Below are 27,856 nucleotides of genomic sequence, written 5' to 3'. Positions count from 1 at the left end.
TCTTGGCTAGCTGAAGATAGGCGGTAATTGTTAGTGAGCTGCGGATTCTGGCCAGCTGGGGAAAGAGGCTCCTTCTCAGTGGGTTGTGGGTTTGGGTGAGCGTGGTGACCAAGGGTCTTTTTGTGGCTTACTGGGCAATTTCACATTTTTTAAAGGGTTTGGCTGCAGGGTTACTCGCTGGAAGACAAACTACCATCGAAATCTTTGCGTGAAAAAATCAGTTGCAGTTTTGTGACGTTTCGGTGTATTTACTCCTGAAAACGGAGCGTTTTATTACCACACACCATGGGCATGAAAGAAGCATCAAACTTTGGTGTCATCGTTTCGTTATCACAGGGTCCCTCTAAATAGTACTGCGACACAAAATATCTGACTAAACCTCTGTGGAAATGCTGCAGATCATAAAGTGGAAATTGCGCATTTACTGTGTGGTCAACACAAACATAATCTGGTGCAAATCTTAGCGTGATGTAGGTCATCTCTAAAAGCATTTACATTTTAACTTACAATTCCAAAGGTCTTTGATAACACGGTGATATTGTGGAAAGATTATGGTACGTATAATCTCTTACAATAAAATTGGCAATGGGTCATGTCGCCGATCTTCTTAGGGTCAGTGAGTCAAAGGTCAAAAACACGGCATTGACTCTGTGAAGATTGACCTTGTTAAACCCAGACTTCCATGATGTGTCGGATTACAAGTCAAAATCAGCAAAACAAGCATGTAATAGTAATTTATATTTAGTTCCCAATTTTGGCAAATGAAACAAGCTGTATGTGCTTAAAACTGCTTTTCAGAACTTTACATCTGTGGCTTTCATGGCATTTATAAAAGAGGAATTATACTCTCACGTGTGTGTGTGTGTGTGTATGTGTGTGTGACAAGTAAACCACTTTCACAATGACTTCCCTTTTCTGGAGCGTCTGTAAAAGTGTTTTCCGTTCCGCAGGGAACTCAGAAATGTGAGCGTCTCTTGTGTCTTAAGACCAAGTGACACTTTAGAGAAACAGCCTGCATTCCCTGAATGCGGTTCAGTTCTGTCTCAGCATAAATGGATACGCGGCACCCGAAGTGCCTGCGAGGGCAATTCGATTCTTCCGAGAGACGCCGTAACATCTGTACGTGAAATTGAGGGACTTTCAAGCCTTCGTTATGCGCTGGGGGGGGGGGGGGGAACCTCGGAGCTACTCACGTCATAAGTGGCACAAAGAGAGACGGTCTCGAAAGAGAGTGCGGCCAGGCATTTCGTCACGGCGGCGAGGGGCAGATCCGTTCTACACGAGCTTTAAACAGCCACATCAGCAGGCAGATAACAGTGTCTGATAAGAGGGTGCGATAACAGCTAAGACGGTTTAAAAGGATGTACTCTGACACTTAGAGGCTACTGACACATGCAGCCATGACGTTCGACGGCACCTGGAAAGCCGATCGCAGCGAGAACTATGACAAATTCATGGAGCAGATGGGTAAGGAGATGCACTCGGGGAAGGCTTTGTGATCAGCTGTCAAAGGGACCCTGATACGTAAATCACCACGGCTTCATAACAGGATGTTGCATTATATGGCTACATTAATCACTGCTATTTGGGATTAAGCCACGTTCTATTGCAATATACAATCTCATATAACAATCTATGCATGAAATTCCATATGAATGAAAAAAACACACACATGCAGTTCGCTGGCACAGAAATGCAAAAACTCACGCAGTGCTTTGTGGATCAGTCTGAAAGTGACCAGGAGTGACGATGGGTTTCTGGGTGTCCGTCACAGGCATCAATATGGTGAAGAGGAAATTAGCTGCACATGATAACCTGAAGATCACCGTCCAGCAGAATGGAGATAAGTTCCATGTGAAGGAGAGCAGTACATTCCGCACACTGGAGATCGACTTCACCCTGGGAGTCACCTTCGAGTACAGTCTAGCAGATGGGACCGAGCTTTCGGTAAGCAAACCTGTCATGGTGACCGTGACCTAAACATCACAAGGCCCCGATGTACCTGAACCGAGATCGATCCGAATCCCTGCGTGCCGATAAGTTGTTTCACGCAATCGTGTCAGACTTTTCACATCAGATCCGCTGATTCTCTCTGTCGCTTCCCAGGGCTCCTGGATTCTGGAAGGTGAAACACTGAAAGGAAAATTCACCAGGAAGGACAACGGGAAAGAGCTGCTCACCACGAGAGTGATCTGCGGGGACGAACTCGTGCAGGTGGGCATTAGGATCTGGGTCAAACTCTGACTTAAGCTTCCTGTTTGTCACCAGCAGCCTGGATTCAGTTCCTTACATTCAAAGCTGTGGAGAATCCCCCACAAACTCAGCTACCATGGTGTACCGCTGGTATTTTTCGGTGATTTCATGAGTTTTGTGGTTCATCTGGTAGTGTCACGGACTCACACATCCAGGACTGTGGGCTTGATACAGGGTCTAGCTCTCTGTACAAAGCGCACACATTTTCTCTCAGGGGGGTTCCACTGCAGGTCAGCTAACTGGCTATCGTAACTGCCCATTGGGTGAGTGAACAGTACTTAGTTATGGAAGGATGTCAGTCCCCAGGATGTTACCCTGTCCCATAGCATAGGCTAGGAGTCACTGTGACCCTGTTTGGGTTATCGGGTGTCACTAGTGTACATTTCAGGTATATGGATAACAAAATGCCACCAATCATATCAAATGACTCATTTTTAAATCAATGCTTATTTTCTTTTTTCAGACCTACAGCTATGATGGAGTGGACGCGAAACGGATTTTCAAAAGGGGTTAGGACTCTGCAAATTAATTTTTTTTTTTATTATAACATGAGACAAACTGTTTCTGGGTTTACAAATGTGTGGTGTTGCATTGTCCTAAAAATAAAATGGTTCATTACTCCACGGCAGTATTTGTTACTGAAAAATGGATGAAGAAATAAATGCATGAACCGTAAAATGTGTAAATGCTTGTATTTGTTTCTTGTAGCTCTGATATTTTGTCTTATCGATTACTTACCACGTGATTCCCATTCGAAGGTACCTTTACAAGATTCCTTTGAGAGCAAAAATATTCTTGTCATGCAAATTAAAGAGAAATCTATTACAGCACACTTACATGTTGAATAAAATCCAGTTTATCAAACAATATAAATAAACAATATAAAAGCATTTCCGAGTATATGTACATGATTTTACAAGTTATGGTACAAATTAGATTTTAATTTATTGTACATGGAAAAAGTAAAGGCACAGGATATTTAATGTACAAGGTACATATTTAAGAAAAAAGAGATAAAGAGAATTCATGCCTGAGCGCTTTTTATAATGCAACACAAAAGCGCCAATGATAGAAAGTAACAGGTGCAGCGTTTCATTAAAGCCCAGCCTGGAAAATACTTCAAATTGTCTTTCTTATTTAGGACACAGATTATGGCATCTTCGATTCCTGTGCAAATCCTTCTGAATACTGAGTAAAATCTGTGTTTATGCAAAAAAAGCAAGACCTACATTTACAGAGAAGAGCTTTACACTACAGTATATTTCATTAGGCCGTGAAAATAAAAAATAACGTAAAGCTCTACTATACTTCAAGAAAACTCTGGGAAACAAGGAGAAACCAAAACAGAGAGCATACAGAAAGGGATCATAAGTGGGATCATGCTGACCATTCCATTGTCCACTCCCTGCGGGGTGCGAATTACGCAATAAGAATATAGATTTTAGAGACTGCGTACTTTTCGTCAAACTTTGCCGCTGTTACTGCTGTTTGCTTGCATTGCAGTTCTCTAGACGAAAAGCCCAAAGGCGGTAGTAAAATGTGCTTATTTTCGGCTGTTTAGCTTAACCCCCCCACAACCCGCCAGCCGGAGTACTTGACAATACAGTTCGTTAACTCGCTAGTAATGTGTAGCTAGATCCTGCAAATAATTCATCTCATTATGGCTCTTCGAGAAGAATCTCACCGCTTCCTGTGACTGACACAGCAAATGTCTGCTGTTAGCTACTTAAACGACAGTTTAAAGTGCAGGTAAACCTTAAAAACAAAGCGCGCGTCACAGCTAGCCCTGATCCAGAGTGTTTTGTTTACTAGGCTTAGAAAAAAAAATCGTCTTGAGCTTGGCTTTTTCCATTTTTGGTTGAAAATGTAACAAACCCAAAGATGCATAACAAAGTGCCTTGCCTCTCCTCCTCCCCCTCCTCCCCCTGACGTAATACCTTGCCGCAGGGCCTGTACATTCTGCTCCACGCGCGACCTGCAGCTTCGCAGAGGTCGTCCGCTATTACACGAAACCGTAGAAAGCTTTCATTTCATCCCCTTTGGCCTCCACTTCGGCACGTGGTCTCCGCACCACACCTCCGAGAAACATGAATGCGAAAGGCTTTATCTCTGAGGGATTACAGAAGGACATTCATTACCTTCTGATGCTGCGTTTAAAACGTTACGCCGTTCAGTACGAAAACTAAGCACCGTGTACGAGAAGCTGTAAATGCGGTATGAGCAAAAAAAAATCGCACAGACAGCCAATAAATGAAGAAACTGTTATTATGCACTTAGTGGCCAGATTATTTGGCCGACCTGCTCGTTAACCAAATCAACCTGATCCTCCGTGACTGCAGTTGAATACATAGAGAATCACTCGCAGAGATTCAGATACTGCGTGGCTAAGCATGACAGCTAAGATATGTGATGTAAGAGATTTCGATTGCGGTGTGATTGTTGTTTCTGGTGTCTCAGAAACAGCGGCCATTCTGGGATTATAAAATACTACAAGTGCAAAAATAACAGCTCAGTATGACAGTAGTATAGAGAACGGCTTCTCTAGACGCAGAACTCGTCTACCCTTAAAGCAGTTCTGGAGACAGAAGAGGATCGTCTGTTAGACTTCTGAGAAGATGCTTGCTTAGCAGGCAGAACTTTGTTGACTTACCAGTCAGTGTGTTTCTCATCACAAGAAGCCATGCTCATCCAGCCCTCTAGGGGTCACTGCGTTCCATTTTATGGTGGGTTTGCTGATAGAAAGGCCTGAAACACAGCAGTCATATATATAAAGAAACAGGCGACAGTCTGAGGCCACAGTTGATGTCAGTGTGATCCGCAGTGGCACTTCTTCACCGATGAAAATCAGAATCACGTGACCATGAGATTAACGCGGCCTTGTAAACACAACTGCACTGTTAAAGGCTGTAGACGAGCCTCTGAGGTGATATTTACCTGTTTCAGGCTTAGTTTTAGGTAGGTCTGAGGACAGAACAGTCTCTGCTGGGACAGGAGGGCTGGTGTCACCAGAGTCACTGCGGTCGCGGCCCCCGGGATCAGCAGCGGGCTTCCAGTGAGGCCTCCGGTGGTACCTTAGCCGGTACGTGTCCGTCATGCAGTTGTCCACGGAAAAATAGGTGGTGAGCGAGATTTTAGGGTCACGGTAAAGCGTGGGTATTTCCATCCTCTCCTGGTCAGGGGAGGTTGCCGTGGAGACGGACTTCTGTTGCCGTGAGACAGGCTCCGGTGCCACGTGCGAGTGGACCTGGGGGGTTTTGGCCGGGGGTCGGGGGCTGGTTTGAGACGGCTCCTGCAGCAGCCTGGGTCGATACCCTGTCCGGCAGTCCTCAGGAAACGGGGCTTGCTGGCGGCCATGCCGCCCGGGAAGCGGAGGTGAGGATGCCAGCCAGCAGAGAGGCTGGCTCTGCTCGCCAGGCCAGATGCGGAAGGTGCGACAGGGCACTGGGCTCGGGCGCGGTGACTCTGGAGGTGCCGCCTCGCTGTTGCTGGAGCGGTAGGCGCTGTCCTCCTGCTCGGACGCCGGGCCCGTCAGTTCGTCCGAGCTGTTCCACTCCGAGCTGCTGGTTTTAGACAGCTGCTGTGTACGGGGGCTCCTGCCTGTCACTTCACGCGGTGTCACATCCAGGGATGCAGACTCCCCACTGGAGCCGCTGGCCCTCTCCGGGCTCCTGGAAGAGACACTGGGCTTTCTCCTGCCAAAACAAACCGCGAGGAATCAGTAATCTCCCCCGATTCTCGTGGACTGATACTTCTAGGGCTTATAGCCATCTGAGGGAATAGCTCAGACAACTAATGACGCTCATTCACAGAATAAAAACATGTGGCTGATATTCTAAAATGAACAAACAGTGAAGACTGGTAGTGGCTGAGTGGTTGGCACATTTTTATAATTTTAAATACATTGTCATCATCGTAAATAAGTTTCTGACTTTTTTTTTTTTTTTACCTTAAACTTGGACTAAACCGGCTGACGTGGGCATCTTGAAGGTGGTAATCTGCTCTTTTAGTTTTCATCTGATGTCCCCCTTTAAAGGAAATCCATACACATTTATTTGTCAGTGATGTTGATTAATATTCCTGGCTAGGAAACATAGATGCTCACATATGTAAGCAGGTTCTAAATGATGCAATCATATTACATACAATCACACTAGTGCTGTAGTTCTAGACCGGGCTCAAGACCAGTTTTTTGTGGTCTCGGTCTTGTCTCGGTCTCGACTCTATTTGGTCTAGGTCTTGTCTTGGTCTCAACTCTGTTTGGTCTCGGACATAACCATCTCGATGGGATGGAGAAAAAAAGAGAAAACAGCGCATCCTCACAGAACAGTATCATTCTTTATTACGCACCTCAATTCAAATGCAACCAGTCAGATGCAGACGTTACATTGTATACATTTTCTCAATGGACACTACCAGCGCTTCACAGTCCACACACATCATACACATCGCATCATAGCAAAGTCGGCAAAGAAATGTCCGAAAATGTCCGCGAAGTTGGCAGTAATTAACTTTGGCTTTACAGAGGACAAACAGAATATTTGTAAAACGTCCCAATTTTTGATTTAATGAGTAAAGATACTTTTCAGCAATTCCTTTTTTCTTTACAGTTGACCTGAGCAATGTGATGTCGATTCTAGGCGTAGTCTGTTCTCGGTCTTGGTCTTGGTCTCGACCTGCCTTGGTCTTGGTCTCGCCTTAGTGTGTCTTGGTCTTGATCTTGGTCTCGGTGGTCTTGGTCTTGGTACCCTCAAGTCTCGGAAGTGTCTTGGTCTTGATACCCTCCGGTCTCGGCAATGTCTTGGTTTCGGTTAGGCGGTCTTGAATACAACACTAAATCACACTACAGACTCCTCCCCTCGACCACTCTGTTCTGTTCACGTGGGAACAGAGAGCTTCCTTCTTCTTGAATCCGTCATGCCCCTACGTTTTCATTTTCAAACATGGCTAAAACTAAAATACTGAATTTGCAATACAGCTCTGCTGACTGCGGGAGCCGCTACATGTCAGAGAAATGAAAGATGACTCCAGGGAAGCAGAAACGAGCTCTTAGATCATGCAGCCTTTGGTGCTGAGCAGTGAGGAATCCTGCCTCGGTACTCTGTCAGCTTTATAAATAAATATTTAAAGCTCCTGTTGCATTTGCTTCCTGTTAGTTGGAGGTTAAAAGTTGAACAGACGGATTGGTTATGTGTAAAGGATTACAAAAACTTTGTGCCACTGAAAACTGGAATCCATTTGCACAAGCATAACGTACAGAAGAACTAGGGAACAGAGGTGGGTAGTTCAGGTCCAGAAAGTAAAAATCCAGACCAAGATTTTGCATCCACCAACCAGTTTAGTACTCTGTGATTGTGACTCTTTATACTGAACTGGTTGGTTGAAACAAAATCCTGGTCTGCATTTTTACTGCCTTTGAAAAGCATTTTGAATTGCCTTGTGTCTGAATTGTGCTATATAAATAAACTTGCCTTTCCTTGCTTCGCCTTGCCTCTGGACCTGAATTACCCACCTCTGCCTGTGTGGCACTGAAAGCTGATCTGAGCAGCAGCTATAAGATGACCCACATCGACAGCGTATCGACACGGTCGACAGTAGTCCCCAGTGGCCCTTCTTCGGTGCTCCGATGCACCCTCCTCCTCGCCAGCCAAGCAGACAGTTGGGAAAAGCAAGTTATGCAATAATGCTATGAGCCTAACCCTAACCCTCCCGCCAGCCCCCCCAAACATCCCAGAAAAATCCAGCGAAGCGCAACTATTTAGGAGACTAAAACCATTACAGGGAGTTTCCGGGGGGGTTACTGCCTACGATATATCTGACACGTGGGGGCCGTGAAGGTGGGGGCCGTGAGGGTGAGATCATACCTTCCTCAACAGGCCTACAGCAGGCAGGAGAAACCAGCCAGGAGTGAAATGAAGTTTCATCGTTATTAATTGTTTCCACTACTGGGACAAATTCTGAATCCTTATCATTTACATCTGAAGCTCATAGCTTGTTATAGTAATGGGTCAACATTTCTACTTGGCTAAACTCCCCATTAAGGATCCCCCTGATACAAGTGATGTGCAAATTCCAGTGGCACAAACTGATCCATTAACTAGACCAGGACAGTAAAGCCACTCTGCGATTCGCTGGGTTCATGCACAAATTCTGGCGGGGGTTGTACTTAAACTGTTTTTTGACCTAGCTGCCCTTCACTAAAAAAAGATGCTTTCACTTTAAGCCGAGCATTCGAAGGCTTAACTCTGTGTTACATATCGCACCATTTCCTTTGCGGCTTTTTTGAAAGAACCAGATTTATCTGAAAAGAGAGATAGAAGCGGGAAGATGAGTCAGAGAGAGGGAGGTCGAGAGGAAAGAGAGAGTGAGAAGAGAAGCAGAAAGAGGGAGAGAGTGGAAGGGAGAGAGCGAAAGAGATAAAGGGAGAATGCCACTGGTTTGGTGCAGAGATCCATTACACTGGAGGCAGCAAGGGGGCAGCAGAGAGTAGCTCTCAGAGTCAAGGCATGTCATGGCTGCTGGGCCAACACGCCAATCGGGCCACACGCTGGATTCCTACTCGATATAAATAGGCACATACCCCCCTCCCCCCCCCACTGCCCTCCCCTCCACTGACCCAGCGGTCCATGCAAGGATAAAAGCTGCAAGCTGTCCTCTGGGAATTTTGGCTGTGGGTTCACAGGGGTCCTAAATATGGTCGGTGCTGCTGGAAATGCACAGGCTGGGACTGGCGTCACAGAGAGCAGGGTGGGCTGTTATCGCACTCGCAGTCAACCCCCACACCCGGGGATCACAGGGCGGCGAATCAGACGAGGGCAGCGAGGGAGGTGGGCTGAGCCGACGGGACGTCCCGCAGAGAGATTACAGCTGCAGTGCATTTTTAAATCAGTTTTTTGGCTTGTCTTTTAAAAGGGATTAAAACTGGACCAAAGAGGACCTCCGCAAGCTGAATAAATAAGATTCAAAATACCAGCAGAGGCTCCTTATGTTACACACAGGCCATCCCAGATGTGACCAGATGTGAGCTTTTGCCGACAGGATGAATAAGGAAGAGAACTGCTCACAGGAATAGCTCTTACAGTATAAGCAAGATGTTTCTTTTAAAATCTAGAACTGAACATTATTATTCAGTTGATTTCGCTTCCAGAAAGAAGGATTTATCTTACGTGACAGCTGATTGGTCGGATACACAGACCAATCACAAACCGCGTGCCACTTTACTTTTGCCTAATCCCCTCTGCTCTGGGCTTTATGAGTACATGTACACTCTGGCTGCCGTCAGCTTTTCACTCCCTCAGCCCACCCCCCCAGAAACCGTGACCGGGATAGTGGTTAGATATTAATCCAGTCCCGTGTAGGTTTTCCCCCAGCCGCTCCACATGACCCCCCACCAAATCCCAGAATGATGGAGGTATTTTAGTATCCAAGGGGTCAGTGTGTCACCACTATTTATTGCTAATTCGCAGTGATGGCTGTCTGTCGGATGCAAATCGAAAACACTAATGAAACGAACATCTCTCGCTACCTACGTCTAATTATAGCTGCAAGCGATCAGGCATTACCTAAATAACAAACAAAAACAATTTAAACAAAGGTTAAGTAATACTCTGCGGAAAATACAGGGGAAAAACACTAAACTTTCAGATATCCGTTATCTATGACTATTTACAGTGCCTATTTCATTTGAGTTTGATAAACAGTTCAGCCAGCAGCAACATTTTAAACAGGATACTGTGTCTTTTGTTGCTATGTTACTAAAACTCAGCTAACCTATTTTTATAAGCATGAAAGTACGAGAAAATTAGAGGTTTCACTGAATTAGCCTAGTTAACTCTTTGCTGACGAACACGTTGGATCTCTTCGCTATGTAGCCTCAGGCGCTTAACAACTCTTAAATCACGGCGGTCGAAGGATCTCACCAAAGCACGCCGTCTTACCGGGAAGTGTGGGAGATGGCAGGATGTACGCCTTCGCTTGCTCTGCTCTGCTGTGACAACCCCCGCCCCTGGAAGGAAGAATTCCCTGTCCGCTGAGACGAAACTAAACATGACACAATGAGGGCCCGTGCTGTGCCTGCTCTGGAGCCAGGAGGCGCTAATGGGCAGGTCTGCAGTTTGGGAGGGTGGCCTGTCTCTCGGTGTGTGTGCCAGTCCATAGACGAGCAGGCCCATCATCCTTCTGAGAAGGGGATGGACGCCTCTACTGCAATCCATATACTTCATATGTTAAAGCCCAATTCGATCTGGATTGAAATATTGACATTGACTACCAAGTGTTAATCAGTGCTGTGTCCAGACAGAGGTCAACAACAGGCCACCCATTTGTTGAAATGTCCACGCAACAAAGTTAGACAGAAGATGTATGAAACATGGAGAAAAGTTCCAGGAAGTTCTGGAGAGTTCCTGACTCTTACCTTGCCGGCTGGTCCTCAGCGACCCCAGTCAGCTCATTTGGTGTGAGGTTCTCCACGCCTGGAGAGTCGGGGTTTGTGGAGCCACTGCTCAGCCTGTCGCTGCTCTCGTACCCGGACTCGGTGCGCTGGATTGCCCAGGAGCTGCCCCGCAGTTTGGGGTTGGCCCTCCCCTCCGGGCCGTCTTTGTCCGGACCGGCCCTGCTCTCCGACTCCAGAGAGCTGTGGCTCGCGGTTTCCTGCCTCTGCTCATCCTCGTAGATGGTCATGAGGCAGTTGGGGCGACGGTCGTCCTTGGCGCGGGGCCGCTCCCGCTCGCAGTGTACCAGAGCCGGGCCGGGAAGCCGGCGCTGTGGCTGGTGCTGCTGCTGCTCGCGCCGCTCCAGTTCACTCAGCACGCTGTCCACATTCAGCACCTCCCGCACCGGCCTCCAGGGTCGGCTGTGGGTGTGGCCTTTCTCACCCTCGCACTTCCGGCCGTGGCCACCAGGAGGCGCTCCATGGATGTGGGATTCGCTGGGCTGGCCCTGGTGCTGCGTTCTCTCAAGCCGAGGGGGCCCTTTGGCCTGAATTCCATGTGACCTGGGCCCGGCTTGCTGGTGCCCCGCCTTCTCTGGGGGGGAGGTGCAGCGGGGGTGTATCTTCTCGGAGAAGGCATCTAAATGTGATCACAGCAGAGGATGCCGTTATGAAACTAAGATATCAAGAGGCTTATTTTCTTTTTTATTTAGTTTTACATTACGTTAAATTTTCACTTGAAATCCAGTTTAGTTTTAGTTTGTTTTCTGAATCATTTTATTACTTTTTGTTTTAAAGTTTATATTTTCGTTGTGATAATTTTTTTAGTTTCAGTTTATACTTTAGTAATTTTATTTCAAAGGACAGACTTCAAGTTCAATATGTGTAATCTTTAGAGAATTCTTCATGAATACACAATGCAAGTAATGCCCTCAAAATGGGCAAAATGTGTGTCAAGTATTATTAACAGTAATTAAAGATAAATCATTACTTTAATGAAATAGCATTCAAAGTACACAGAAAATACTGAATGCTTATTATTTATTTACAGCACTATTTATAGTCTTTGTTAGTTGTGTTTTTTTTATTTTATGTCTCCATCTTATTTCATGTAAACCTACAAAAACGTTTTCTTATAGTTCTTGTTTTCTTTTACGTTAATTACCCTGACACACAGTGTGTCAAAAAAATCTGCCCCGAGGTTCACAGATTTGGCAGGAAGTGTGGAGTCTATTGCCCAGGGCCACAAAGCTGGAGATTCTCTGGATGGGACGACAGTCTGCCAAGGGGCAGCACTCACACACTAACACACATTCTCGCAGAAGCGACCCTAGCGGGGACTGGAAACGAGAATGCCCTGGGGATATGGGGGAATTCCGTATAATCAGTCAAACGCACAGCCCTGCAGGTGGAGGTCAACCTCTAGCTACCAATTCATTCTGTAAAACTATCTTCCATAACCATTTATCCAGTACAGGCTCCCAGTGCCATACAGTTAAGGAAAGCAGTTTCACACGTTAAATAACCTTGAGAATTGAGCGCTAAAGTTCGGCACTGAAATTAGCTACCTGAACCAGTCATTCCGGGATCTCTAGGTGCGTTTAGCATTAGCGCCTGCCTGTGTTTGCCTGCGCCATGTCTGTCTGCGGGGCAGTGTCATGCCAGTCCGCAATGCCAAGTGAACCTGGCACACAGCATCACATCCCCCCACATGCCGCTGTGCAGCTAATAGCTGCTGCGCAGGGGGGCGGGCAGTCACGCGTGTGAGAGCGGGAGCACAGACGCATATGGGCACAGTACTGGCTGTCGGGGGCCTCTCCTTGCCTCATCATGATTTCCTCTCTGCTGGCCCCCTGCTGGCCACCTGGGGGTTCAGCGAGAACCAGTCAAGGTCGAGATGAATCACAGTTGGCACTTGGTGGGAGGAGGTTGGGGGGGCGGGGGGGTCACCCAAGGAAGGAGGAGGGTGTAGTCACACGGTCGAAGCTCACACCATCCCCCCGTGCCTGCTCCTCTTCCTCTGACCCACCATGGCGTCGAACTAAATCACCAATTAAGCGTTTCTGTAGATCCAAGGCATCTGCCATCGTTATTTTAACAGTGGAAACAAGAATCTCCTCACCAAACTCTCAAGTCTAGTCAAGTCAAATTGGCTTTACTGTCATACCGTCCATATACAGGTATCGAAGCAGCATTCCACTCAGGACCGTGGCGTAACATCCAGCAGCAATGACTGGGGAGATGGTCTTCACAGTACTTAAAGTGCAAAAACAGGGTTGGTGCGGGTCATTTATGGATTAGTTACATCAGCAGTTTATTAATGCGGGCAGCCGGTTAACGCGCCGCAAGGCAGGATTTCGTCGACGTTACTCGGTTTTACCGTACACCCAGAGCCCTGACTGATGCCAGCTGACGTTTAGCGCACATATTTATAGCCCCGTCAGAAGTCCTCAGAGCACAGGGCCCTTTGGCGCCAATTCGCGGATAATCAGATTAACGGGAGCAGCCCGGGAAAACACGTCCGAGAGCCAAATCGGAGAAACGGCGACGGTCCGCGAGAGCGTCTCGGCGACGTGTGACTAAACAGACCTGCCTTGTGACTGAGCTCTTTTATTCCGCTTCGGATGAGGCTCCCGTCCGCCAGCCTCGAATCACACCGACACCACGTATACGGGAAAAAGGGCTGGTTTCCTTTGCTACGACATGGTGGCCCCGCCCAAATCACTAGCTGTGCTCCACCCTCTCATCTCATCGACATCTTCCGGTACTTTCCCCATAAACAAAAGCAGCACCTCTAGATGGTGCAGTGGTTTGGTGACTCAATGACTTCACACCTCCTGGGTTGTAGATTTGGTTCCTGCTCCTGTTTCTGTATATGATGTCTGAATTACGTCGCTGAAGTGATATTTCTTTTAAAAATGCAGCTATATTATACCTCACAAGTTACTGGCAGATTTCCTGCCTGACATTTTACACGCACACACTGGTCCCTGTGTGTTACTGGTTGAGAAAGCCTGACTTTTGGCACACTGTAGTGTCAGAATATAGGACGAGTTCTCCGCAGGATGTGACCCTGTCCTGACAGCTCATGTCAAGGTGAGGTTGAGTCAGGTGAGCGTCTCCATGGCAACAGGGCAAACGTGGTCTGGGGTGCTTTGTGGCAGCTCGCATCAGGGTGGTCGTGTGTCACAAGTAATCTGCTTCTGTTGTTTCCCTCCCAAATGTTGGGTTATGTTGGGCATGGGCTATGGGGCACCCAGGACAGAGGGACATGGATAAGCCCACGTAACATCCATACTGAGCCAAAATCCGTAACGTTAAAACACCGAAAGTCAGAAATTTACCATCCATACTGAGCCAAAATCCGTAACGTTAAAACACCGAAAGTAAACCAAGTGGCATCCAGACTGAGGCGAAAGCCGTAACGGTGAAACGGTGAGATCTATAAATGTAAAACGCCAAAAGTAAAGGGTACTTTAAAAAGTGCTTATCAAGGTATACAGACCAGATCGGTTTTGCTGAGATATGAACTATGTGACCACTGTGATGGACTGGTATCCCATCCAGGGTCTACCTGTACCTTGTACCCTATGCTGCCTGGGCCAGGCTCCAGCCCAGCCCCCCACCCTCCTGGGATCCTGTACTGGATAATGAGTTGGAAGATGGATGGATGAATGAGATAAACAAAAAAACTGCAATGCACAGAGCAAATATTTCCTGATGTTACCCTCTATATATCCGTAGTTTGTTCTCTTATTTGCTTAGACACAGGTTCCTAGACAAAAGTCCTGAGGATCTTCCTATTGGTGATCCTGCACGTCCAGCGACCTGAGTTAACATTCTTCTCTCTTCAGATAACACACGCTGTGTACTGTGCTGCGTGTTCCTGTCCTGTGCGCACTGTAAAACAAAAAACCCCACCTCGGCTGATTCTTCACCACACCTGACCATCATGAACATCCCTACAGGTGGCTCGTACCTCGCTGGGCCAGGGAGTCTAGTCTTCTCTGCCCCCTTGAATGCTCCTTCCTCTGAGGGTGCGGCGTCCGCACCTCCCCAGGCCTCTGAGTACACTCCTTGGGACCCTCCCTTAGTTTTCTTTTGGGACTGGTGGAGGGAGCTTTCGCTGCAGGACAGAGGGGGCCGTTAATTCTCAGATGGGTCTTCCTTCGGTCCTCCTCGATCCCGCTAAATGCTCCTCACATGCAGTAGTGTTTTTCCCGGAAACCCCCGGAGGTGTCCGCTGCAGCAACAGGAACGGTGAAACCTATTTCCACTCACCTCGTTTCATCCCAGCTAGAACATTCTTTGTGAAAATAAAAAACCCTTTTCAGAGGCGGCAGGTGGCCACCTCAGTACAGCCAGTAGTTTCCTTTCTCGTTAAGGCGAATGTGTAATCGCACTCTTAATATTTCTCTGGCCGTAATTAACATGCCAAAAATGTCAAATAATATACCTCGAGAGCTTTATTAACGAAAGTTAAGGGAGGTAAATTGCAATTTCTTATAACATACTTAATAGGTGAGTTTACAGTATATTATATATAATAGAGGTATATAAACACAGTGCCCAGGCAAACCCCAGGATTTTAATGATTTAACCGATAACACTGCATGATGATACATAAAGAGTGTAAATTAAAGGTTCTCTCTGCGGTATCAGGCCTGTGCCTGCTTGCTAGCAGCTCAGATTTACAGGACTCCTCTTTGGACAGCAGGGGGCGCACATGAGGAGGCGCACACCCAGACAGGCCAGGCTTTCATGTACATAGTCGCTCAGTAACGTGCTGAGACCTGCTGACTGACCCTCGTCCGCATTTAGCCGGGGCGGACGGCTACCCCACGGCCCCTAGCTACTCAGAAGACCCCCAGACACACTCTGAAATGAACTCATGTAGTGCCTTTGGGCACAGCAATGGTTCCTTCCTGGCCATATGCAATTTAAACCGATTTTAATTACACCGATTTAATTGCTTCTGTGACTACTTGTGAGGTTCCGATTAATTTAAATCGCACCCGTCACATCACCGTTGGATTCTTACGCAGAACTTCCCAGGGACGGCTATGTTTTAAGAGTGCAAAATAAAAATAAATTGAACGGAATGAGCTGAAACGAGGTAGACTGTGCTGGCATCGATAAGCAGACCGGCGACTGCGCTTCCTGGACAGGCTCCAGGCTCCTATTCTCTTAATTAAGGAGGGACAGCGAGATGTACTGAGCTGGGGGAGTTTTTTTATCCCTTCCTTCTTTGGTCATAAGTAATGATGTGCTCCGCTACGGAGTGTGCTGTTTTAACATATCCATTAAGCGGGTAGTTCTAGTTCCGCATATTTCTGTGAGTGACATTGACAGTAAAAGGGGGGGGTCCCTGCCAGAGGGAGCCGGAAGCCAGGGCAATCCGGAGCGCGTGTGGGTGTGTGTGTATATCGGGGGGGGGGGGGGGGGGCAGCTCGGGCAGCAGGTGGTTATCAAAAGATAGAAGGCAGAGTGAGTCATTCACTTAAGTTACTTGGAAAAAACATTTATCTGCTGTCATTAAGCACTGCTTGTCCTGTTATAATAATTTTGCTAAATAAATCACAATAACCAATAGTGCACCTGAAATCAACACATTAATATATTATCAATCAGCAATTTGCCTAACAGACTCTTAAGATGCACGGGGGCTTTAAAGAGCTGTACACCAGTCCTCCATGAAATTTCCGTTAGCCTAAAGGGGGCTTATTCTCGTTGAAAGAGAGAAACTTGTTTCCTGTTTCTATCTATAAACTGCCCAACCCCTCTCCGAGAAAGCTGAGGTAGACGGGGGTATGTGAGGACAGCGGTAGGATTTTACCTTCAGCAAAACATTAGCTTAAGGAGTTGACGCAAGACGCTGATATTGTTTTTCTCAACAGGCCCCCCGGTAAACCAAGCAGCTAAAGCTAACATAATCCCCCAGCTAAAGATATGTCAGGCATGAAATCAGACCTGGCAGTCAGTTCAATTAATCTCTTGCAAAGAGGAGAGCCTGATAGTACCGCTACGAATCCACAGGTTCTCATCTGCACATCAGACCCCTGTTTAAACAGCTTGAATTGTGTCTGTAAGCACATTGATGGGAAAATACATTCAAGTGTAAAATGTCAAGGTGTAAATGAAAGTGAAAGTTCAACTCGAATTTCTTTAAATTAAAGAACTTGGCCAATGAAAGACAATGGAAAGGACTGTCATTCGAATGTTTCATGGCCATTAATCTTCGAGTTTCCCAGAGAAGATGAGATGGTTGGGTATTTCTGACAAGCTTAACGGGAAACTCAGATAGCATCAATCGCTACTTGCATGCAGTTTTGGTCTTTTAAGTCTGATGAATCGCAGACCGTATGCTACTTCACAGATGGGTCAGACACAAACAGGACTAGACAGAGGACCCAATTGAGGACTTCAGAGAGCAGAGAAGTAATGAAGCCAGACTTGTGTCTCCCCCATACTGCCCTGTGACCGTTTCTGCGCCTTAGCACAGTGTGTTCTTAGCTAATAAGTTACTGTAGCTGGAGACCACACTTTCAACTTTCAAGGAGCCGAAGAGGAGGCTCACCCATAGCTTCTCCATTGACGGGGAGTTTGCGGTGGGACCAGAGGGTGGTCTGTCGGGGGGCGTCCTCCGTGGAAACGGCTCCGCCTTCAGGGTTGGCGTAGAACAGAAGGAGTGGCTGGAAGTGACCTCGGATACATTTAGAGACCACGTCTTTCCACTTCGAGCCGACCTACAAAGCCAAAGACACTTACGATGACTCAAAATACACACAGTACTGTTCAAAAGTCTTAAGCAATCAAAGAAAATGTTTAAAGCTATTTATCTCGATAGCAAGTGTACTGTATATTTGCATCAGAGAAAAACTAATTAACATTAGAACATACAGCACACAGATTAAGAGCAACACAATGCAAACTAACAAGAATTTCTTCATGTATCTCTTGATGTATCGATACGATAATCGATGATTATGGCATCAGTTCCCACATATTATCCTCGACGATTCCACCAGCTCATTTAATTAATCCATTTAATTAGTCGAATAACTCAATGATGTATGGATTAGCGGAACAAGCTGCGCTAGTAGCCGAGTCAAAAAATACAAAAGTGCATTGAATGGTTACGGCAAATATTGAGGTGACCATAAGTGAGGTGTCGAAATGCCTCAGCTGACACACTTTAACAGACAAAACAATGAACGACATGAAGATAAACATCATTTTCTTTGACTGCCTGAGACAGCAACGTACGACATATCCAACCAACACTTTCAATGCCTAAAAGCAAAAAAAATTTAAATCCTGCGAACAATATTAATTACTCACCCAAAAGTGACATATTCTTTAAGTGTTACTGAGCTTGTAAGCATGAATATATTAGCAATACTAATGCCTCACACTCATTCTAGCAGCTCTTTTCTGTCTGCCAGATTGCTGAAAACATCCATATATCAGAGCTGCTTATCCAGCCCAGGGTTGCAGATGAGCCTGGAGACTCTCCCGGGAAGCTCAGGGCAGGAGCCAGGGAACACGATGAACATTTTCGGGACGCCAATTAACAAAACCACATGTTTTTGGACCGCAGGAGGAAAGTACATCACCGGGCTACGAACCCAGGAACACGGGGAGAACATGTGGTGCTGCAGTTATAAAAAGGTGTTCAGCTACCTTCAGGGTTAATCATGATTGACCTAAGCAGTGAGAACAGAGATTAAAGCCCAGCATAAAATGGTAAACACGCTGCACATGCATCATCGTCCGCTTAGCAGTACAATCTAATAGGACCGGGCTCTGATCTAAAATGCACAGAACATACTCCTACGCTTCACTGTAGTCATTTGTTCTTGTAAGCTCTTGTCAATTGCATTAGATTATGTTAGGTAATGGGTTTTGCTTTTTTAAGGCATTTTTAAGGGCAGTTCAAGAACACGTGTACTACAATATCAATGGTTCGCAGCGATTCATGGGTATGCTCTTCGGTTTCTCAAAGGCACCACCTCCCACCCCCCCTCCCCCCCCCCGCCCCCCACCATCTCACACCCACCTCCTTCACAGTAGCGTCATCGAAGAAGACCCATCGGGATGTTTTGGTGTGGTGGGCAAAGGCGCAGTAGTGTCTACTGGAGTAGCAGATCATTCCCACAAGGAGAAGCTCGGTCCGCCTGCCGTTCTCGTCCGCCACGCGCCAGAAAAGCTGCGATGGAGATCGGGCCGGTTAAGGAGGGGTCTTCTTGCCAACACTGTGCCCCCGAGTTGTGTGCAGGATAACCAGGGAGATCACGTCGCACCAAATCCCAAGTTGATGGGATGTCAAGGCTAAGCTTCATGTCTTCCAGAATAGTCTTTAATTGGATTTGTTTCACAAACGGGCACATGCATGAGAATTATACTAGGAGCTGTTCGGAAGGACCTAAAAGAGAGCCACTGGAGAATTTTCAGACAGCACTCCCATGAGTGCATTTGAGCATAGCGGATGATGGAAAGGATCAAGTGGAATCCGGAAATAAAAGCTACCAAGGCAGCAGAGGTTTTACTGTGAAATTAGTCACCCTGGGGTTTCGCCTCAGGACGAGAGTTCAAGCTCCACTCTGCGGGCATGTGTGTGAGATGGCATGTTCTCCCAGTGCTGTACTGGGTTTCATATTGCAGGTTAGTTTGACTAATTGGTGTAAACTGCCCAAGGTGTGTGAGAGAGTACAGTATTCTGGCATCCCATCCACGACGCACCCTAGCCTAGCATCCTCTGCTGTCTGGGTCAGGCCACTCATTACCCTGGGCAGATGGACAAATCGCCCTAAAGCCTAGAGAAACAAACATTCAAAGTAATATTTTTGCTCGGAGAAACACAGCAAACAAACAAAAGTATAAATATATACAGTCTCACGTCCAGTTACCTGATCGAGCCTCTGTTCATATCTTACTTGTACTTCAGTATATAGATGTGATGGACGGCTACAGCATCGTGGTCCCGGTCTCAAATGTGAGCGTATTTAAAATTAGAGCCTAACGTGTAATTCAATTGCAATCAACACAGTTTACAAATAAAAGAGGTTAATTACAATTGCAAGGAACAATGGGAGTCCCCATTTTACAGAGTTGTAGTGAAACCCTTGTAACCTGACTTTTTGCCTAGCTGGTGAACATGAGTTTCTTTTCCATTCTTTCCCATTTCTCATATATACAGACCGACTGGCTGTCTCTCTATACTCTGCCCCCACATGCGAAACGCCATTCACACCATCAGCACACACCCGTGTGAGAAGCTCAGCCCATCAACTTGGGAAGAGGAAGGGCACGCAGAGCAGGCCTCCCCTTACCTCACAGAGGCTTAGGTGTGGCCCCAGTGATCGGATGACGTCCTCTGTGAGGTCGGACTGCTCCGCGTCCCACACAAAGCCGATGGTGACGATGTCCGGGCAGTTCATCAGCACACGGCGGATTCTGATACTCTGTCCGCAGTTGCTCTGATGTTCAAAAGCGGGAAAAAACACATATAATCAGTAACAATACAAATGGTCACATACTATATCGTCTCGGTGTGGTAAATGTGCATGGTGATGTCACGAAGGACATTTTCGGCATCCGCCGGCTACTGGGTGAGCAAGGACAACATCTTTAAGATTAAGGTTCCCAGAGAAATTCTTTAAGTGGTCGGTTTTAATGCTCATGCAGGCTATAATGATCCCACTAGATCCTACTTCCGAGCCTGGCTCGAAAAGATGAAAAACAGTCTCTGGAACTGATTTATACTGTAATGTAATATTCAAAACACAAAATACTGACTGCAAAAGGCAAGGGGGAAAGTGTATTTTTTTGGTATATTTCAACGGTGTCTTAGAATATCCATAATACAAACATCTCTCTCCTGATCTGAACATCACACAAAGAGTTCATTTGCACAAATATCCGTAGCTCCTGGTTACATTCTGCCCATGTCCCACTCCTCCTGGATTAGCGAGATCTGCTAACACGGAATGAGCGGGTTACAGCCCGGGCGCCATAGCAGCAGGAATGCCTACCGATACTTTGCAGTATGTTCCAGCAAGGCTACTCCGCTCCGGGCTGTCGCGAGGGTCTCGCGGCAGGCGGCGCTGGTACCGACCCGCTAAATGTTCGCGCCAGACAGTGGTATCAGAGCAGCATGCTCCGGTTGCCAAGGGAGACGGCTGACTGTTATATATAGCAACACACGATGGGCCCAGCTCTCCCTACGGGCAGCTTATGCGTCGTCAGATCCCAGCTATGGCAAAAGAGCTTGATGCTGCTCTCAGCTAGGCCTAAACCCTCCAATTACAAACCGCTTCTCGTGCCTCCGCTGCCGGGCTCCATGACGCTGGGCAGGTTGGCGGGAGGATATGTAAACAGTCGGCTGAATAAGGTCAGTATGGAAACGGGGTATTGAGCTCAGTCCAGAAGGACAACAGGACTCTACAGCACTCAGGCACTGAACCAAAAGCCATCCATATTTATAAAAGAAGAGTTTAGTCAGTCCATGGAACTGAACTGCAAAACAGGCCAGTGCGTGACTGCCGAGAACACCGAAAATCTGTAACGGGGGTGAAGGACTTCGTGCGTGTGGGTCAGCGATTTACCGGGCAGTTCCTGAGGTCCCCAGTGGTGCTGGCCGCCTGGAGCAGCTCCCCAAATGTGTCGGGCCGGAGTCTCTCACTCTTCTCCAGCACACGCTCCACCTGCTGGCTGGGAGGCCGAAATGCAGAGAGAGCGGCTGTCACTGAGGCCAGCGGTACATTAGGGGGCAGCGCGACACGAGGAGAAATGAGGCTTACCAGAGGGCTGTGGTAGAGACGTAGTGCACCAGCTCCGTGAACGGCAGCGGGTCTGAGGATGCTCCGCAGCTGCGGCACACGGACTGGCGATGACCGTCAAAAGATAAAGGTGCGTTATTGCATGCTGGGAACAGCAGGGAACAAGAAGTTTACAAGGCGGCGGTGTATGTCTCAGCGGGTTAGGTTGAGTGACTGAATGGTTGCTGGTTCAGATGGGGTATACAAACCCATTTAATTTGGCTTCATTCATCCACACAATGAACAGACCTTTACATATAAATCATTACATTGTCAATATCAAACTATCTCCTAAACCCCTGCGCAGAGTGAATTCACAGTTGGGTCCCTTAGCGTGGCCCTTAACCCACATCCCTGCTGGGAGTCTGCTTTCTCAATTGTACGTCGCTTTGGATAAAAGTATCTGCTGAATAAATAAAATGTAAAGGTACATACATTTTAGTACAAAACTCCCCATAAACTTCCCATAACAGTAATAAACCTTAATCGTCAAGCATCATTCCCTTTATAACCTTGAGTGATAACAGCTCTTCATTTGTTAGAATTTGACATGCCTGAAATATTCTATCCAAAGCAATTTAAAATTATTCATATTATTCAGATTAAATAATTGGATCACACGTTCTACCCAGTTCTGCACTTGCACCCATTCATGGCCTACGGTTGTGCTCAGAGGAGAAGATTGAGTGCCATTTCATTGTTTGCAGAATGACCATAAAAACCGTTTCTTTTGCATAAGGACAGTGATTGATGACTCGAGGCGGGAGTGCGCTCACAGTGTATACGTTCACCACTTGAGTTGGACATGCGCTGTTCGCATTTTAGCACATGTGCCACTTGACATTATTTAGTTTCAGTTTCATTGCAGTCTTCGCACGTAGACTGTTTCAGCCGGCAAATGCTACAATGTTGCCACTGTGGTCTAAGATGCGGGGAACATTGACTAGTGACTCTTTGAATTAGGTGTGTGAATGACCAACATCATTCACCTTCCCTGGAGTCATTCATGTTAATGTTTTCCTCAGTCATCTAAAGAGCCCCTTTTTTGTTCCTGTTTATGCTTGTGTGTGTGTGTGTGTGTGTGTGTGTATGTTGACCCTGTACCTGCCATGTCCCCATCACTCTTGAAAAGATAATCTCATGGCCCCAGAACCCGCCGTTCCATGCCAACCCACCCCCCCCCCCCCCCCATAATGTCATTTTGTTAACCATCCAAAGTGATTCTCTCCCACTCTCTCAAACACACACTGCCTCTCTTAGATACATGTATAGTCTATCCTTGTGACCTTGGACTGCATAAATGAAAGATTGATGAAGAGTTGCTATAAATACGAATACGAAGGCAGAAAATAAACAAATTTCAATAATTAAAAATACATGTTAGACATAGCAGCAGAAAGACAAAAAAAATACATTATAATCCTCAGGAATTTGGCCTGGGAAAATTTCTCTCTACAATCTTTTAATCTATGTATATTTTTAATCTGTCGTCTATAATTGGTCTTGACATTTGGTCTATGGTATGTTTGGTCTATCTGACGTGGTCTATAACATTTCTTTGGCATTTAAAGTTTGAAAAATCACAAATCATTTTTTCCCCCATATAATTAGCCACCTAAACAGCATTTTATGTCACTATTATCAATCCAAATCATACACATAGTAAATCTGGACAGTTACTTAATGCAGAAAGACCGCCCGCCTGTTGTAATCACACCTGTTCATAGAGCGTCATCGCAAACTTCTGATGCGTGATGCAGGACTTTGACGTACAGGTTTCCATGCCAATGTCAGAAACGATGTGCAAGTGAATTCTCTCCAGAATGTTCTCCTAAAACACAAAAATAAACACAAACCTTATTATGGAAATATGATGAGCACATTTTCACGCTGTTTCACCAAAATAGTTTTAACACTCAGATCAGCAAAATGTATCCAGTTGCTTCTTTGTTTGTGACTAAGATCTTTTTTCCATCATCTTAAAATTGAAGACTGATTATCCATCCATCCATCTATCCATTCACTTTCCAAGCCACTTATCCTACTGGGTCACGGGGTATTGATTATCCATCCATCCATCCATCCATCCATTTTCCAAACCGCTTATCCTACTAGGTCGCGGGGTACTGATTATCCCGTAAAAGGAATTATGAAACATTCCTTTTTGAAAGCACGACCTGAGGTAGCAATTTGGCTAGAAAACTGTAAATCCAGGTCATTTTAAAATGCATTTATTGTACAGCCGTGGCCAAAAGTCTTGAGAATGACACGAATATTAATTGTCACAAAGTCTGCTGCCTCAGTTTTTATGATGGAAAATTTGCATGTGCTCCAGGATGTTATGGAGAATGATCAGATGAGTTGCAATTCATTGCAAGGTCCCTTTTTGCCATGAAAATGAACTTAATCCCAAAAAAAAACCCATTTCCACTGCATTTCCTGCCACAAAAGGACCTGCTGACATCATTTCAGCGATTCTGTCCTTAACACAGGTGACAATGCTGGAGATCCCACTGTCATGCTGATTGAGTTAGAATAGCAGACTGGATGCTTTAAAAGGAGGGTGGTGCTTGAAATCATTGTTCTTCCTCTGTTAACCGTGGTTCCCTGCAAGGAAAAACGTGCAGTGATCACTGCTTTGCACAAAAATAGCTTCACAGGCAAAGATATTGCCGCTAGTAAGATTGCACCTAAATCAACCATTTATCAGATCATCAAGAACTTCATGGAGAGAGATTCAATTGTTGTGAAGAAGGCTTCAGGGCGCCCAAGGAAGTCCAGCAAGCGCCAGGACCGTCTCCTGAAGTTCATTCAGCTGCGGGATCCACCAGTGCAGAGCTTGATCAGGAACGACAGCAGGCAGGTGTGAGTGCATCTGCATGTATAGTGAGGCGAAGACGTTTGGAGGATGAACTGGTGTCACGAAGGGCAGCAAAGAAGCCGCTTCTCTCCAAGATAAACATCAGGGACAGACTGATATTCTGCAAAGGTGCAGGGATTCACCCCCATTGGAGGATGGGGGTGAAGTCATTTCCTCTGATGGATCCTCTTTCCGATTGTTTGGGGCATCCGGAAAAAAGACCAAACAAACCCAAAAAAAAAAGACTGTGGACAAACAAAACCCCAAAATTCTGACAAACTCCAATCATTAATTATGCAAATATGGGCAGCCGTCAGTCAGGATCTGGCCCAGAATTTGACTGACAGCATGTCAGGGGGAACAGCAGAGGTCTGGAAAAAGAAGGGCCAACACTGCAAATATTGACTCTTTATTTTATGTAATCTTTACTTTATGTAATTGTCAACAAAAGCCTTTGACACTTATGAAATGCTTGTAATTATACTTCAGTTTGCCATAGAAACATCTGACATAAAGATCTACAATCACTGAAGCAGCAAACTTTGTGAAAACCAAGACTTGTGTCATTCTCAAACCTTTTGCCCACGGCTATAAATGTATTTAATTCCATTAGCTGGGAATTTCTCAGCTACCCAAATAAATAGTTCGGCATTGACAAGATTAATAATCTGCTCTAGAAATGACGCAGGGTGGAAATAAATTAACAAGTAAAGACGGTTCTCCTTCCTCAAACGCAAAGAACAACCTCATCAAGCCTTCCCAGAACTTATGATTCTCCCTCACGGTTTCCTATAGCCTCACAAACAGCTTAAGCTACGCTTTCCAGAAAAGGAGTGGTATCCAGAGCACTGAGCGTTCAACCAACTGCGTTGCCAGGGAGTTAAACCTGCTTAGTAAGACATTCTGAATGCGCTTCCCTTTGGGTCTGAATAGAAGAGCCGGCAGATGTGCCTGACTCCTGCACTTCGTTTTAAACAGATGATCGCAGACTGTCAGGTTGCCAGAGCTTCCCTGTGATTTAGTCAGTTAGCTTCTGTCTTAGTTACTGCGAGGGAGATGTCTTGAAGGAGGGGTTTCCATAATAAGATATGCTACCTAGAAGCATATGCTGGAATGCATGCTCAAGGGAGACGGGGACATTTTGCAGTGTTTGTTTCATCCTCCTCTACTTTAATCCTTATATTTATGCATAAGAATCCCTAAATCCTTCCTGAATTGAGGCTGCTGAGAATGGAGGATTTGCCGGACCGTGCACAATATAAACACAATGATGTTCTGCCACAGATGCTCAGCTAGGACTGCTGGCAGCCTTGTTACGACCTACCCCCCCCACCCCCCCACACACACGGGTCATTATCTACCTCTCCACCACGTGCTCCCTGGCTTTTATCTTGAATCCAATAATGGTTCACTCTGTGCTGATTAGCTCAAGCCGATAGACCAGCTATTCCAGCTGAAATAATCATCAGCTTGCGGCTCGAGGCCGGTCCGTGACCCCCCCCCCGAATCTCGACGTGCCGCAAACACAACGGACCCTCCGCACCACCGGCGTGAAGACGACAGAGGCGGACTTTCTGAAAACCACCTGCTACCTTCAAAACATATCCTGCTACCGCGGCAGTAAAGAAACACGCAGCTCAGCAAAAGCTCTTACGCCAACATTCTACTCCTAACATCATTACCATAAAGCCGTCATCAAATCGTTGTAGGATTTAAATACTATCTCAGCTCTGACATTTTAATTTTCAAGACTGATCTGATGGTCTCATTCCAAAAGAGCCCGGGGTGGCTTTTCTCAAAGAGTATTAGTTATATTGAAAAAGGCCGGTATTTTACCAGTGAGTTAACCCAAACAAATGTCAGTGAGATTTAGGGTTTCTGTTCCGCGATTCCTTTAAGTGATGTCAAAGCTGCCATAAAAATGACTAAGACTACTTTTGTTTTGTCATAATGGGAAATGAAATTATGGGGATTACTGCAACGGTGCACCCAGCTGAACAGTACCATGCAGGTCAGTCGATAATACTCACTGAGTTAACATTTATTGACAGTCCCCTAAAACACACTCAGCCACTGCAGATTAAACCAATATTGTTTTTCCTTTCATACAAAGCAGGCCTGTTTTCAGCAGCAGAGAAACAGATCGGCAACAGCGACGATACAATTTGTCTGCATGCGAGATCCCTACGTTTCCCGTGAGAACGTACTTTATACTGTTACCCTGGCCAAAAAAAAAAACTGTGTAATTGCAATGGTGGCTTCCAATACGATTTGGATAGACAGATCAGAACAGCTGAGTAACAGGAAGACGTACATCTGCAGACTAGGTGTCCTTGAAGAAAACCAAACATTGTAGCTTTAAAGTTACCCTGGAAACCGTGGCAAAAAAAATCTCACCTGTCCTTGTCAGAGATAAAGGTTTGAAAGAAACAGGTGCCACATATAGGCTGGGCTCTAGAAGAATCTGTGATGATTTCTTTGCCACATTGTTAGTGATTTCTGTCTAAGACAAGTACAAGGCACTGCATTTAATTAAACAAATTACATAAACAATTGGTCTCAGATACAATACCACCATGGTAACCCCAATACCAAACTTTGATGAAAAAGTTTATTATTATTGTGAATGCTTACTCAGGATCTTCGGAGAGATCACTAAAAACAAAGTGTTCAGTTTTTGCCAGTATAGTGGCTTTGTACTTGTGACTTCACAGGGCTAGTAGGAGCGACAGTGGGGGGCTGCAACATGGCGGTTGCATAACACACAGTGATAACCATCGCTAGTCCCAGCCAGAACACTCCCTCTCACAAGTGGGCCGCCCTCTGGCTGAGACTGCCTTGAACCGGTACGACCCAGCTCCCCAGACCGGCTGCTGAGGGGAAGTTCGGCTTGCTCGCCGGCACCGCGGGAGAGACGGACTCACAAAGCACTCGGCCGCGTCGTCCATTAGGCCCAGCTGGAAGCGTCGCTCGTCCTTGAAGGTCTCAGCCAGGGCATGGCGTAGGTTGTCCGAGGGGAGCGCCCTCTCCCGACTGTGCTGGAACTGCGTGAAGATGCTCTGGGGGACCGTGAGGCACTCGAGTCAGCTTCATAAGCCAATTACCGACGGGTTTCCAGATGGCTCTCTGGATTCGGCCAATAGAATCAATCCTCACATCACCAGCTGATGACTGAGCTGGAATATGTGTGCACTTAAGCACTAGTCAGCAAGCACTGGCACATACATTACCATTAAACTCAAGTAACAGTACAACATGAATAACCCTCACTGGATTGATACCAAACAAATGACTCCCCAGCTCCAACACGGAAGAGATGTTTACATACCTTCAACGCACAAAATATGCAGGCATCCCCAAGACAGAAGTGTCCTGGGAGTTGTCTCAAACTCCGCCTAAAGATGTCCAGCTGCCATAACACCTGCAGGTGTGGCAGGAGCGAACACTATGTTAGTGTCCTTGTCACAGAATCGCAGGACTAATTTAACCCCGCCGTCG

At 46.3% G+C, this 27,856-nt stretch overlaps 2 protein-coding genes across 8 annotated transcripts in view; one reads left to right on the top strand and one right to left on the bottom strand.

Moving 5' to 3' along the window:
* The first annotated feature begins 840 nt into the window (after positions 1–840).
* Positions 841–2,898, top strand: fabp2 (fatty acid binding protein 2, intestinal). The gene is made up of 4 exons (XM_048995550.1): positions 841–1,467; positions 1,775–1,947; positions 2,107–2,214; positions 2,717–2,898. Exons 1-4 carry the CDS (start codon positions 1,401–1,403, stop codon positions 2,765–2,767), a joined length of 399 nt encoding a protein of 132 aa, XP_048851507.1. The 5' UTR covers positions 841–1,400; the 3' UTR covers positions 2,768–2,898.
* A 188-nt stretch (positions 2,899–3,086) lies between these two features.
* Positions 3,087–27,856, bottom strand: part of usp53b (ubiquitin specific peptidase 53b) — a 30,267-nt gene continuing 5,497 nt past the window's right edge. For 5 of the 7 annotated variants that reach the window (XM_048995525.1, XM_048995526.1, XM_048995524.1 and 2 more), the window contains 15 exons: positions 27,687–27,779; positions 27,283–27,417; positions 23,216–23,329; positions 21,481–21,563; positions 21,286–21,391; positions 20,011–20,157; positions 18,738–18,887; positions 17,256–17,424; positions 14,658–14,804; positions 10,664–11,318; positions 10,188–10,255; positions 6,200–6,278; positions 5,188–5,945; positions 4,904–4,998; positions 3,087–4,362 (listed from right to left, as the gene is read on the bottom strand). In XM_048995525.1, coding sequence (XP_048851482.1) covers positions 4,922–4,998; positions 5,188–5,945; positions 6,200–6,278; positions 10,188–10,255; positions 10,664–11,318; positions 14,658–14,804; positions 17,256–17,424; positions 18,738–18,887; positions 20,011–20,157; positions 21,286–21,391; positions 21,481–21,563; positions 23,216–23,329; positions 27,283–27,417; positions 27,687–27,779 — 2,781 coding nt within the window. In that variant the 3' untranslated portion in view covers positions 3,087–4,362; positions 4,904–4,921. The remainder of the gene's footprint in view (positions 4,363–4,903; positions 4,999–5,187; positions 5,946–6,199; positions 6,279–10,187; positions 10,256–10,663; positions 11,319–14,657; positions 14,805–17,255; positions 17,425–18,737; positions 18,888–20,010; positions 20,158–21,285; positions 21,392–21,480; positions 21,564–23,215; positions 23,330–27,282; positions 27,418–27,686; positions 27,780–27,856) is intronic. The other 2 variants (XM_048995528.1, XM_048995530.1) reach the window with 2 other exon arrangements.

Source organism: Brienomyrus brachyistius, chromosome 25 (assembly GCF_023856365.1).
Source record: "Brienomyrus brachyistius isolate T26 chromosome 25, BBRACH_0.4, whole genome shotgun sequence".
In the NCBI taxonomy this organism is placed as follows: Eukaryota; Metazoa; Chordata; class Actinopteri; order Osteoglossiformes; family Mormyridae; genus Brienomyrus; species Brienomyrus brachyistius.
This window is presented reverse-complemented; position numbering and strand designations above follow the sequence as displayed.